Consider the following 14,572-nt stretch of genomic DNA (forward strand, 5'->3'; position numbering starts at 1 on the left):
TAACATCATGTATATAACAGTATTGTCCCTGCATTAACATTCATTATCACTTCTCGCAAGGCGAGAAATTCCCATCATCAAAGAGCGACAATAAACATGACGGGCCTAAACATTCAAGGGCTACTGAATAATCAATAAATGAAAAACGTTAATAGCATACAGTATTTCCAAACTATAATGGGTTCATCATTTTTTTTATGTTGTGAATAAACGTTCATGGTTCTTTAAAACCTTAATGTTCAAATCGCAATGGTATATCCTGTTAAAAACTATCAATAACACTTTGAATAAGCAACCCCCATCAGGAAGAAATACAAGCAAAAAAAGTCGTCGCATCAGGCATCATAGCAAATGGGTCCTAACAAAGGAAGCAACCGCAAGTACACGGGGTCTTGAATTTAGATTATATTACATATTTTGTAGAATGATTAGATGCTATTATTTTAATAGATTGTCTGTACTATCAAGTGGAATAGGGTCATCGGAGGGGAATTAATTCAAGTTTAGAATTTCGAACAGCTTTCTCAGTGTAACGTGTTATTGTCATTGATTAGTTGCAAATTATTGATCGCTAGCTAGCTAGTTTTACTGGTTCTGCCAGTCTCAATGTAGACTATTCTGTTGTTTGGTGGCACAAATAGTTTGGTATTAACTTGCTGGTGCTCGCTAGCAAGCCAGCACCAGTTATGATACCTGATGCTTTTCAATATTTATCAAAGTAGATTAGCTATCTACCTAGCTGGCTACAGTAGCAAGCTACTGTAATTTAGCTGGCTAGTTATACATAACATTTAGCTGTGTAGCAAGCTAGCTATTCAGTTTTGTTGTAAGATGGTTTATATAAATAGCTAATCGTGTTTACAATTTATTTGTATAGTTTTATTTTTACATGGAACGTGTGTAATTGGGTAGGTGGCCAGCTAACGTGCATACAAGCCTGCTAGAGGCGGCTATCTAATATCAGACGAAACACTAAAATCGACCAGTTGTTCGTATAGATTAAATAGTTAGATTTATATTTCAAGATGGATAAAAAGGCCTTTGACATCGTATTGGACGAAATACGCAAGGTGAGGACACATCGTAAAAGAGTCAATATTTCCTATTCATTTTTGCACGTCAGATGGAGTAAACAGATTCTGTGCATTTTAGAAACGGCTACGGTTTTGACGACTATTGTTAGATGAACACAAAAATGTTGATATCACTATCACTATCACTATTTTCTAAATTGGTCTGAAAAACGAATGTAATGATTGCATTATGACCCTTTTTAAATTATGATTTCCCCCTCGCAGTGCGTGCTAACCGATCAAAGGATTAAGGCAATAGAGCACGTGCACGGGTATTTCTCCAGTGAGCAGGTAATCACTCAACGATCAGAACCTCATTATTCCAAATGTAATGCCTGGTGCTTGTGAATTGCCTTCAAAGTAAGGTTGTAAAATGCGTTTTATTGTCTGCAGGTGACTGAGATGCTTAAGTACTTTTCCTGGGCAGAGCCACAGATAAAAGCAGTGAAAGCTATGCAACATGTAAGTTTTTGTGAACTGCTCATGACATTAACACTGACAGTAAAATAATGGTATTTTCTATTGTGATCTAGGTTATAAAGTAAAAAACAAAACAATAATCGCTGCCCGTTAATAGAAGCGTTATTAATAGTTCAATGCTAGCGAGGTGGACGGGGGAGCAGTTGCTTGGTCACACTATGTTTTGTGGACAGGTTGGGGAAGCTGCTTAAGAGAATAATGAGATGCATTACATTACATTATATTACATTACATTACATTATTGGCATTTGGCAGACACTCTTACCCAGAGCGATGTACAGTTGATGAGACTAAGCAGGAGACAATCCTCCCCTGGAGCAATGTAGGGTTAAGGGCCTTGCTCAAGGGCCCAACAGCTGTGCAGATCTTATTGTGGCTACACCGGGATTAGAACCACCGACCTTGTGTGTCCCAGTCCTTTACCTTAACCACTACGTTACAGGCCGCCGATAGGCCGATAGAAAGGACATTGCTAGTACTCTCACAAGGAATGCCCCCAGCTCTGTCCTGATTTTACAGGCCCATTGATCTACATTATGGCGATCTATGCATTTACCGCCCGTTGTGCTTCACTTTACTGTATGAAAATGTCCAGAATGTTCCTTTCAACAAAATTTTATTTTCTGCCTAAAAGCATCAAGCAAGTGCAGTCTGTATCATGACAACAGTACTGACCAGTATCCCACTTTATTCATGTTTCAGAAAATGGTGGCCATGCCTACAACCAAAGTGGCCAATATCCTGAACTGTTTCACATTTTCAAAGGATAAGCTCATTGTTCTGGAGCTGATAGCGCTGTAAGTCACCCGTGAAATTACACGACTGGGTTTCTGAGGGAAGTTTCTGGAATGTCTCTCACACAGTTGTCCCAAGGTTTTGCCTGTTTGTTGTCCTGTTGAACGCAAAGCCTACAGGTTTTGCATTTAAACTGTGTATTATTAAAATATAAATTCATGAGGAGGAAGAAGTGAGACCCTTCCTCAACTTTTTTATGTTGACAGTCACTACTGTACAATTTTCAATGACTGGATATGGCTCTGCAAATAAGGTTTGTGACAGACCATACTTGCAGAGCTAAATCTAGTTATTCAAAATTGTGGACAAGAGTTATTGCTGCTTAACAGGTAGTCTAGTAACGGGTGACTATTTTTTTGATGCCAGGAATATCTCTGATGCCCACAATTACCGGCCAGTTGAAGACCTTTTCCGCATTCATGCATCTGAGAAGAAGCGGTGCAGGAGGATCTTGGAACAGGTGAAAACATGGCTCATTTTGTGACTACAAGCATACAATTGTAGCTAAATAGAGCTATTCTATTATGGGGCAGGGAGAGCTTGGTGAGGGTGCTTGTGAAGTCAGACCCATGATTAATTTATGATCCAATTATGCACTGTGGAAACTTCATCAATCCTTTGGACAATTTGAGATGTAGCATATCCACAACACAATTTCTTTTTATTTTATTTTTATTTTTATTTTTATTTTTATTTTTACATTGTTACATTTAATCATTTCATTTGATCTATTCAATATACTTCTTGGAATGGAAACCATCTCTAAAATAAAATTTCACTCATTAATCCTCCATCCAAAAATGTGAGTGAATTTCTGATTAGTACTGGAAATACTGGAAAGTTTGACAAGGATGGCTTCAGTACCTCCATCCCTAGTAGGGCTGCACAGTGTACCAAATGATGCTTTTTTTTTATGAAATAAGAATAACCATGGGGCATGTAGGCAATCATTTGTCTTCTTTTCATCTGATGCGAAAGTAAACAACCGGCAGAGGCCATGAGAAACGCATCCCAGATATCTCCTGTGTGTTGATACGACAGCCAGTCGACAGGAGTGATTTGTTTTTTTTTAAACGGCATGGAAGCGACAAGGCCTTGTTGCTGATTGGCTATCTTATCAGCACCGATGTCAGTGAGATTTTTTTTTCCGGAAGCATTTCACATGGTCATTTGGTTGTTTACTGCCCCATCAAATATGATGTAAAGAAAAAAGATGTGGGATAGCGTCCGTGGCTTCAGTTGTTTTTATTACCTTTAAAAAAAACTTGATTCAATTTATGGAAACTTCGTCTTTAAAGTATTTGAAACTACTGTAAACACTTGAGCTTTATTTTGATGCGTCCTGGATTTCTGGCGTATTATGTGTCACTGAAGAGGAGCGCAATGCTTGCCTGATGTGCTTTGTAGGTTTGCAAGGTGGGCTGCAAGGCTCCGGTGGCAATGGTGTCGTCCTGTGGGATGATCCCCGGGAACCCTTATCCCAAGGGCAAGCCCAGCCAGGTCGCCGGAACATTCCCTGTGAGTGCCCTGCGAACGTCGTCACCTGTACGTGAACGGAGGGCTTCAGCTGTCAGTTTTGTGTAGAAAAGAGGCGCGTTGTCACGCCAAATAACAGACGTGTATTTATCGAGTTTATAAAAGTAAAGCTCCTGGCATGTCTAACTCTGTTATGAGCAACTTACGGTCATTGTAAATGACAAATTCTGTCCATGGGGTCTCAGCAGTGGGCGAATGGCGGTGTTGGCTTTTCTTCCTCTGGTTGAAAGCGTTATTTGTTTTTCATCCGTGTCTGCCTGTTCATTTTTAAAGGGGATTCCGGCCAAAAAGGACGGAGAGGAGGCTAACGCTGAGGGAAAAGGGATCGCCGCTAGGATCATCGGCCCCTTCAAGCCGGTGAGCTCTCTGTGAAGACGAGAACAGTACCTCCGTCCCTGTGCTGACTACAGATGAGCTGTCATGGGGAGCAGATGTGCGCATGAGTTAGGGAGAGCCCTGACTCATGTGAATTATTGCGGTAGATCAGTCTTGCTGGCAGTTTGCTGACCGGGCAGTTGTGTTTCTAAACGGCTTAGCACTGCTGGCAAAGCCCCTTCCATGTGCGAGAGGAACGGCCACGTGCTCAGCTTTGGGTTGCGAGCATGTGCTTTCTGTGACTATTCGAGTCTCATGACATGTCTCCTTTCTCCTGTCACTCCAGTCTCCTTCGACGTACAACCCCCACAGGCCTGTGCCCTACCCCATCCCCCCCTGCAGACCCCATGCCACCATCGCACCCAGTAAGGTTTCTTTTTCTACAACTTTTCAATTTTAAAAAAAATTCCTGGTCCTGGAGAGTTGCAGGGTGTGCTGGTTTTTGTTGTTACTTGGCACTTAATTGATCAGTTAATGCAGTTGCTTACACACCTCACCTTAGCTGCGTTCAAGATGGCAAACTTTAGCTACCGTTCGTGAACATTCAAACTTTTTTCTGTTCTAGTTAACAGTTTTAAAATTGTTAGATCTAAGTCGCATCCATTTCTATTCAAAATGCGTTGGTGGGGAACTAAATGGAATGAAAACAAACAGTAACTTTTTGCTGCAAACACAGTTTTGTGTAGTCGATGCAAACATTCTCTTGAATGCACGTCTGGTTTCCTGGATTTCTTGGTTGCTGATATAAAGGCAAAAATAAAAACCAGCAGACCCTGGCTCCCCAGGACCAGGAATGAAGATCATTGTTCGACTGACTTGTCTTTGACATGATGCGGGTGGTGATTCATCAGTGTGATCATTTTCTTAGGTGGAATTAAGATGAAATGTTTGTGTTTTGGTGGGTTCCCTGGTTTATTATGTGTTGAGGGAGTTGGAGGAGGTGTTTTCATAAAGCACTTTCAATCCTCTGCCTCTACCGCCCGCCTGCTCAGGTGCGTACAACAGCGCGGGCTTGGTGTCAGTCGGCGGGGTCATCACCGCCAACGTGCCCCCTCCTCCCTACAGCGCCACGCTGAACCCAGCAGGTAGGAGGTGCTGGTGGGTCTTTGTCTGTATGTTTGGGGGGGTGGGTGAAGGTCTTGAAAGAGCTTTTGCCCTGTGGGAGGTAGGGTCTTCCCATACTCGCATCCTGCATCAACCGCAGGCGTGCAACTTTAATTATATTTCCGGAAGCCTCCGTGGTCACTTGTGTCGAGGCTGTGCGCGCGAGGCGTGTCGGATGCTGATATCTGAGACGGCAGGTACATAATCCGTTGACAAGGCTGTAGGTGTTTGTTAAACCGGTACGCAGAAAACCAAGAGGCTTGCTGGTAGTTCCAACAAACACGGGACAGTTTTTGGTGGAAAAGCTGGTTCGGTGGGAATGTGGGTTTGGGGTTGTATCCTGTGTAAAATGATTTGCATGCAGAAATTTTTGTTTACCTTTGCAGTGGCTCAAGCCGAAAGAAACGCGCAAATCGTAGTCCGCTCATCTTGCAGTAGTTTTAGTGGCAGTTTTTTAAAATAGTAAATGCAGTTAGAATCCTTCAAGTGCTTGTTTGCAAACTGAAGTTTTCTTTTTTCAGCTTTAGTTTGCCTTTGTTTTTGCGTATGCTTTGCTGCAGCTGTTGTATTTCTCTACTAACAGCCTGAATGCACATTACCACGCTGCAGCGTTCTGCACATCACAGAAGGCATAACTCCACATAAACTCCCAGCAGCCTCTGCTCAGTCAGAGGAACAGTGCTGATGCCCAGTGTGTTTTGATCCGGGGGGGGGGGGGGGGGGTATTCAATTTAACCGTGTCCCGCCCTCTACAGGCCAGCCTGCCTGTGACCCCTCCACTGTGACATTTCTGTTTGTCTTCCCCACACAGAAAAAGAGGAGAGTGCAAATCCAAAAACCCCCCAGCCTCAGTGTAAGTCCACAGAGTTGGTGTTTCTTAACTTGGAGCTTTATCATTCTGACAGTTAAGGTTATGTTCCACCGAAAAGGCATCTTTGGTCTTCCAGATCATTTCAGAGGTACATTATCATGAGGTATGGAATTGGAAAGATAAATTCTGACAAAATATGTAAATTAGCTCATTTTCATATTTCATAATTACAAATTTGAACATTTTTGTAGCAGTCTATAATCTGAACCAAGTAAGATATTGTTATAATTCAGATTCTAAATTAGACATGTTGGAAGATTGTTTTGAGCCATTTTAATCACCAGTACCCAATAGTCATTTTTATAAATATTTGAAGAAAAATTATAAAATATCCTGTAATATCATCTGGAAATCAACTCTAAAATGGTAAATAATTATACTAATTTCCCCGTACACATGGCATAATCATTCAAAAGTTAGTATTATCCTTAATGTTGAACTGTTGAGGGATGATTTGCAGCAGTAAACAGAAAAGGGTAAGCTTGACTGAAAATGTGATTTTTTTCAGTGGAACAGAACCTTAAAAAGAATTATGGAAAGAGAGCTCCCTTTCGCCATCAACACAGCAGTAGTTTATGTGAGCAGGATACCATTTGAACGCACTGGAACAGAGACTCCAACAGTAGCAGTGAAAAAATAACCGAATGAATGCGTGAATTAACCAAAATTGCTTGCCTAGCTAGTGTCTCCCTGCTTAATACGGTTCTCTATAAGGATGCCATAAGGATACCTCATGCAATGAAGCACTGGAAGCTCAAGTGAGATTAAAGTTCAAATTACAGTCGGTGTGTTTCGATCGAAATAGTGACACTTCCTGTTCCATCTATAGTCAGATCTTTTACGGTCTGAGCAACAACATCACAGGTTTAAAATCTTCACCTCGCTGTTAAAATGTGCATCTGGGCTTGGCGTTGGCCTGTGTGCTTCAGTGATTGATGTTCCTTTTGGCATTAGAGGCTGTAGTGAACGGACTGAGTGTTCTCACCCGCTTCCTGCTCCCTCTGCTTTGGGTTATTTTGCTCAGGGGCTGCTCCCAGTTATACCCTCTCAGTATTTGCGGGACTTGTGACAACTGTGTGAGGCTGTCAGCAGCCACCTTTAGATGGCACTGTAGTGAAGGGAATATTCAGAGCTGGATAGGGACTGTGTGAAAAGTCTGACATCCTGGCTTTCAATAGTATGGGTTTTTCTGTCGAGGCGATTGTTTTTAAGATTCTGGCTGTCTTCGAGTTGTTTATCCTGTTAGGAACCCAGTAGGTTAATAAATGGTCTGCTTTCTCTTGATTTAATATTATTTTTTTTGCATACTTTTGTCGTGTGCACAGTGTTGTGTTAAGTCGCACAGAATGGCTGATGTACGCACGTTTTGTGAACGAGGCCAATAATTGAACCATTAGTCATTTTTTTACACTTTACACAAAGTGTACCAACAAATTGCTTGAATCTTTGCACTAAACCACTGTTCGCTAAAGGGAAGACAATGCAGTGTCAACCGGTCTTTATCTTTATTGTTTGAAAACAAATCTTATCTTACCTGCAGTGATGTTTATTTATACAGCGCTTGGTGCCAAAAGAATGTTCCAGATGGTAGAAAATAGAAATGGAAACCACATTGTAATTATGTGCATGTATGGGGTGTACTTGTATTTTGTATTGCATTACCTGTTGCATTACCACTAACTGTTTACATCCTCTGTAGCAGCGCTACTCAACTCCATGTCCTGCAGGCCACAGTGTCTGTAGGTATTTGCTCCCTACACCATCTGATTTCACTAATTAGCTTATCTGAACCAAACGGGTCGAATAATTAGTGAAATCCAGTGGCGTAGCGCATGGTAGGAGCGAATACCTGCGGATACTGTAGCACGCAGGACATGGAGTTAAGTAGTGCTGCTCTGTAGAATTCTAGATCCTTAGAGTAATTATAATGAAAGTTTATCAACAATTAACTTATAGTAACTGAAGGAGCGGAACACATTCAAACCCTGTACTGTCGTTGGAAATTGGTGTGACCTCGATTTTTTAGGACATTATTTAGTCCTCACTCCTGGTCCTGGAGAGCCACAGGGTATGCTGGTTTTTGTTTTCGCTTTAATACCAGCAACAAATTCCGACCCAAATAATCGGGTGAGATGAGTTTACTGTGTAATTAACTGCTTTAATTGGTCAATTGAGTGCTGAGTAACAACAAAAACCAGCACACCCTGCGGCTCTCCAGGACAAGGAGTGAAGACCACAGAGTGAAGACCAAGAGAAGAAGTGATAACAGAGAATGGATAATGTAAGATAGATAATTGATGTGTTTGTGTTGTTTCTAGAACACGGTTAAATATAAATGTGTACTGACTGGTGCTTGCATGTCTGTTCAGCTTTCTCCCGTCCAGCTAGCCAACAGAACCACGCCTCCATCGCAACGCCCACCATGTCCCCCCACGGCTCCAACCCCTCCACCCCGTCCACCCCCGTCCCCTCCCACCCCTCCTCCACCCAGCCCCCTCCGACCACCCCCATCACCCCCGTCTTCCCCGGCCTGGTTCCCTCCCAGAACCTGGGGGCCGCCACCTCCCCATCCGTCATCAAAGGTCCACCCGCCACCATCGCCCAAACCTCCAGCGGGCACTCCACCCCCATCCCCCAGCAGTACGCAGGGCTGCCCCCTTCCGTCACCCCCACGCCCTCCGTCATCAAGTCCCACACCCCGTCCGGGACTCCCTGTGGGACCCCCGTCCCCAGCGGAGGCTACTCCCCGTCTCCTTACGCCAGCCTGTCACGCTCGGGAACCCCCACCGCCCTCCCCAGGAGCGCCGCCGACCCTTCGGCGGGGCTGCCCGCCCACAAGGGCTACCCTGACCCCCAGACGGGCTCCCCTTACCCCGGGCTGCCCCCTCCCGCCGCCTCGCCCGTCCAGTCGGTCATCCGCAGCTACACCCCCTCCGGCCCCCCGCCCTTAACCCCGGGCCACTCCGCTCCCGGGCTTCCAGCTTTCGCCGGCGCCTCCGCCCAGAGCCCCAAACCCTCCGCCCTGGCCTCCCAGGCTCAGATGGCGACCAGCGGGGCTTTCTACGGCGAGCAGGCCCTGTCGCGGCACGGGAGCGGCAGCAACAGCCCCGTGCCGTCGGCCTTCAAGGGCCCCTCCCGCTCGGGGACGCCCTCGCTGAGCTCCCTGGTCATCCCAAACTCCGCCGCCCTGGTGCGCTCCCTGGGCCTGGGCCACTCCACGGGGTCCCCCCAGGCCTCGCTCCCCAGCCCGGCCGCCATGGCGGGGCTCCACGGCCTGTCGGCCGCCCTGGGGCCCCAGGGCACGGGCAGTCCCTCCCCGCACCCCTTCCCCGGCCTGGGGGCCTTCCCCTCCCTGTCCTCGGCCTCCCCGTTCCCCGGGGTGCCGGTGTCCTCGGTCTCCTGCGCCGTCTCCTCCGCCGCCCCGCCGTCCTCCGTCTACGCCGGGCTGCCCCACGCCGTCACCCCCTCCCAGTCCCCCTTCGGCCTGGGCCTCACCACCACGCACAGCCTGTTTCCCCCCGGCCTGCCCCCCGGGGCCAGCGCCGCGTTCCCCGGCTTCGGGGGCTCCGGTAGCCCCGCGGCCGGGAGCCCCGTGCTGTCGTCTCTGATGGGGCTCCAGGGGGCCTCGTCCTCCGTGGCCACCGTGGCCCCCCTCCAGGCGGCGGCTGTGGCGGCGGCCACTGCTGGGGTCCCCTCCTCAGCCCCGGTGCTGCCCGGGTTCGCCTCCGCCTTCAGCTCCAACTTCAACCCCGCTCTGGTGGCGCAGGCTGGGTGAGTATCCCAGCATCCTCCAGTCATACCTTTCCCCTGGCTGGACTCTATGGTCTAGTGCACCTACCCCTGACTTGGCTCTACGGTCTAGTGCACCTACCCCTGACTTGGCTCTACGGTCTAGTGCACCTATCCCTGACTTGGCTCTATGGTCTAGTGCACCTTCCCCTGACTTGGCTCTATGGTCTAGTGCACCTGCCCCTGACTTGGCTCTATGGTCTAGTGCACCTGCCCCTGACTTGGCTCAGTCTATTGAAACAGTCCTCACTCCTGGTCCTGGAGAGCCGCAGGTTGTGCTGGTTTCTGTTTTCACCTTAATATCAGCAACCAATTCAGACCCAAGAAACCGGGTGAGTTGAGTTAACTGTAATTAACTGCTTTAATTGATCAATTAAGTGCTGAGTTACCAAAAAAAACGGCAAGCCCTGTGGCTCATCAGGACTGGGGGTGAGGACCACTGACCTAGTGTCTCTCCTTGAATTATCTCATCTTAAACATGACTTCATACATGGAAATAGATGTTATCAGCGTGTGTTTTTATGGATGGAAACATTTCAAGGAAATTTGTCAGATACCATGTGATGGCATTGGTCCCGATAAGATGGTGGAGTTTCCGCTCATAATTTTACGACTTATGCTAAAGTCCATCTGTGTTGTGCTCCCACTTCGATAAGGAAGAATGTGAATTCTTTCAGAGTATATTTACATTTAGTGCAAATAATTAAATATTTGGCTTTTCTAGGAAGATGAATATTTTTCCCAAAAATGTTCTCTGCTGTGAATGCACGCATGGTGTCCCTGGAATCTCTGGAAACCGAGGTTTTTTTAAAGGCAGGAGCTACCAGTAAAATGTCTTGGTCATATTTAAAGTAAAAGTAGGGGTAAATAATATCAAGGAAAATAGGCAATGGGCTCTCAACCTGACAGCTTTGTATTTGTATATTTGGTGCCATTATTAAGGCAAAAGGACGCCACTCGTGTAGTTAATCAATATTATTAACTATAGAACTTGAACTTTGATATTGCCTGTGATCTGTTTGCTGCAGAAACAGCCTTGTGGAATTGACATAAAGTAATTTTCCCCCTACGTGCCTCGGCTGTCATGACCTATTTTTTTTCCTTTGGGCGTGGACATTGAAGAAGCCGAGTGTTTGATTGAAGCGATGTCTGATTTTTGTATCAGTGAAGACACGCTTTATGATAGGAGTGGTTGCTGTGGTAACTACGGTTGCACCACATTACTCATGGTGCAACAAACAATATCCCACCGCTAAATGTTTAAGCTTTTTTTCATATATCATATATAAGTTTTCTATACTAATCCAAGTAAATAGTTATATTGAAGGTGTGGTTAGGTAAAACATTTAATAAAACAAAATGACTCTCAGAAATATATAAACCAGCTTACCTGCATTAAAAAAAGGCTTGGACTTTGGCATGCTGGTTATATCAAAATATGTGTTTTAATCGTATAGGATAAAAAAAAAACTTGCCTCTATACTATCTTGGGTTTCATTCATATGCAGGTTAACTGGCGGTCTCCAGCCTCCGGGGGGCGCAGCATTCCCAGGACTGCTGTCTTTTCCTGCTATGGCAGGCTTCTCCCCTGCCGGCGCCTCACCCGCCGCCCTGTCCGGGCTGCACAACCCTGCCATGCAGTCCGCCCTGCTACAGGTGCAGTAGTGGATTCCTTCGTTGGGAGTTGGTGCCACATGAATATTTGTCCATCCCTGGATTCTTTTCCTTAACATTACGCAGATAATATGCTTATGCGGCTGTTCTATACGTTTAACAAACGCAAGCTGTCATTATGTAACCCGAAGAAACGTGTTCACACTTTTTTTCCAAAGTGTTTCAAAACATTATTATACAGCACTAACTGTAAAGCCGTAGTAACTTTATTTCCTTATTTTTACTGGAGAAGTAATAAAATCTTTCTCCCTCCTTCTCCCTCTCTTTCTCCTTCTTCCTCTCTCGCTCATTCTCTCACTCTTAGACACACACACACACACACACGCATTCGCTCTGTCGTAGTAATTATTTTTGTATGTTTATTCTGGGATTTTGTTGAATTCTCTCATTAGTTCCTTCCTTCACATTTATGTTTACATTTTTTAGGCTCACTCTGCCTCCGCCCTGGAGAACTACCCACCTCAGCCCAACGGTTTTACCAATTACCCTCCCGCCCCAGGCGCCCCCTTCAGCCTGCAGCCAGGACTACACCCCCAGCTCGGCTGGCAGTGACCCGACCGCTGCTCCGCCTTCTGACGCATCAAACAGCCACAACTCCACCTTCAGACGCATCAAACAGCCACAACTCCACCTTCAGACGCATCAAACAGCCACAACTCCACCTTCAGACCCATCAAACCGCCACAACTCCACCTTCAGACGCATCAAACAGCCACAACTCCACCTTCAGACGCATCAAACAGCCACAACTCCACCTTCAGACGCATCAAACAGCCACAACTCCACCTTCAGACGCATCAAACAGCCACAACTCCACCTTCAGACGCATCAAACAGCCACAACTCCACCTTCAGACGCATCAAACAACCGTTTGTTCAGCGCCCTGTCCACTCCCTGGTCGGTGCAGCCTGAGAATGGCCTTTTGAACCTGGCCAGAGAAACCAGCCTTTTCTGTCTCTAGCAGCATTGGAGGTTGTTTTAATCACGATAGCAGGTCCAAGCAGATAGATTTTTTTTTTTTTTTTTTCTTAAACATGCTTTTTGCGGTACACAATGACGAAAGCGGATATGTTCTTGTAACCCAGTCTGGTGTTGGGATTGACCAAAAACGCAGCGATGAGAGAACTGAATGAAACCGAAGCAGAACTGAATTGCGGGAGTCCCCACTTTGATGGGGTTCTACAGTGCATGTCAGTTATGCATTGGTAATGCATAGGTCGAGTAAACATCAAAAAGCTGTGACTGTGCATGGGCATATTGATACAGAATACGTAAAACACAGGAAACGCATACCTAGTACCTGAGCCTCTGGGTTTATACTGGCAGTGGTTTATGGCGTATATACATAGTTTGCAATTTGATATGGGTGCTACAGTACTGTGTGTGTGAAACGAGAGGAGATTCAGTGCATTGTAATTCCATACATTGCAATTCGAAGCCACCTATATAAGCAGAAAAATGCAATTGATATGCAATATGTTGCCATCCTAAATTGTGAAGAACAAGTTGTAGGTGTGAAATACTGTCTTCACGAGTTGACTTATTAAAAATATAAATGAAATGCAACCACTATTTCTATTTGGTAAAAAGATAAACTGTGTTGTCCATTTGACCCAATTTGTTATTGGTAGTTATATTTGTCTTATTGCTTGGAACATCATTTCAGACATTGTAACAATTCATATTAATGGCAACAATTAATATTTTGCTTTCAAAATTCTGTGCAGACAACAGTTTATATGTTAGTATTATACTGAAAAGATCATTAGGACATTTTAAGGATGCATCAAGGCAATACTATATTTGAGTATTTTTTTATTGAAGTAGTTTCCCAGGCCACAATGTCTTGAAGATGAAATAGTTGATGTATTTTTTTCATGATTTTCTTCCTGACGTCACAGTCAATTTGGTTATTATAGTACTGTATGCTGTGTTTTGAAACTTTTATTTGAAGTTTCAGACTTATTTTGACTTCTACTGCGTGTACAAAGAAAATATTAGAATGAGCTTCAGATGGCTTGACTTAAATATGTATGCATTCAGGAATAATCAGGTAAATCCACAATTTATCCAATGTTTCAACAGTGTGCGTGTTTCAGTGACTGTGGGCTACTGAATGAAATACATTTTAACCTCAGTTAGAAACAGTTTTTTTTTTAATGTGTAGAATTGTTTAACGGAAAGAAAAAGCTACGTAGACTTGAATTATTTGAAGCATGGAACATTATACTGTAAACTGCTTTGATGTTTTTTTTTTTGTTTTTTTTTCTATTCTCACCTTTGTATTGCAAAATGAAATAGACAAAGGCAGTTATACAATTCACATGCAAATTCAGTTTACACTGAACTGGTTTTTAATGCATTTTTAACTTGACTATCATGAAAATCATGCAGATTCAAGGGTTCTGTCGATTAACTTGTTAGTATCACAAATTAAACCTTTTTTTTTATCATCCTGTGATTGACTAGTCATTTGTTTGGCATCCGTTTTATTTGCACAGTTCAACCACAATGTTGTACACAATTGCAGTTTACGGCAATTTATTTATTTATTTAGTTATAAAATGGGTTCCAAGTCCGGTATTCAATCATTCATTACAAATGAGTGCTTAAAAACTAAAATCTTCTTTAAGCTCCTCAGAGGTGCTTCATATTTGCATTAAAAAAATCTATTGGAACTCTCATTAAACTGAATGAAATTAGCTTAAACTAAAGACCTAACTTATGGAATACCATGATTTCTCGGTGTAATGATACAGGTAATTATCTGGTCTGTATCAGAAGACCTTAGTGTAAAAAAAGCAAAAAATACATATTCTTAATTTCAACTTTTTAAAGTTAAATGTTATCAAAGTCTCTTTTTTATTCTAAATGC

The 14,572-nt window shown here is 44.2% G+C and overlaps 1 protein-coding gene across 1 annotated transcript; it reads left to right on the forward strand.

Annotated features, from left to right (window-relative positions):
• The first annotated feature begins 240 nt into the window (after window positions 1–240).
• proser1 (proline and serine rich 1) lies at window positions 241–14,146 on the forward strand. The gene is made up of 12 exons (XM_061250408.1): window positions 241–1,070; window positions 1,299–1,364; window positions 1,467–1,535; window positions 2,256–2,350; window positions 2,715–2,808; window positions 3,756–3,866; window positions 4,158–4,241; window positions 4,546–4,624; window positions 5,252–5,344; window positions 8,604–10,005; window positions 11,532–11,679; window positions 12,124–14,146. The coding sequence occupies exons 1-12, from the start codon at window positions 1,026–1,028 to the stop codon at window positions 12,247–12,249; spliced, it is 2,412 nt and encodes an 803-aa protein (XP_061106392.1). The 5' UTR covers window positions 241–1,025; the 3' UTR covers window positions 12,250–14,146.
• Window positions 14,147–14,572: the final 426 nt, after the last annotated feature.

The sequence above is a fragment of the Conger conger genome, chromosome 7, assembly GCF_963514075.1.
Source record: "Conger conger chromosome 7, fConCon1.1, whole genome shotgun sequence".
In the NCBI taxonomy this organism is placed as follows: domain Eukaryota; kingdom Metazoa; phylum Chordata; class Actinopteri; order Anguilliformes; family Congridae; genus Conger; species Conger conger.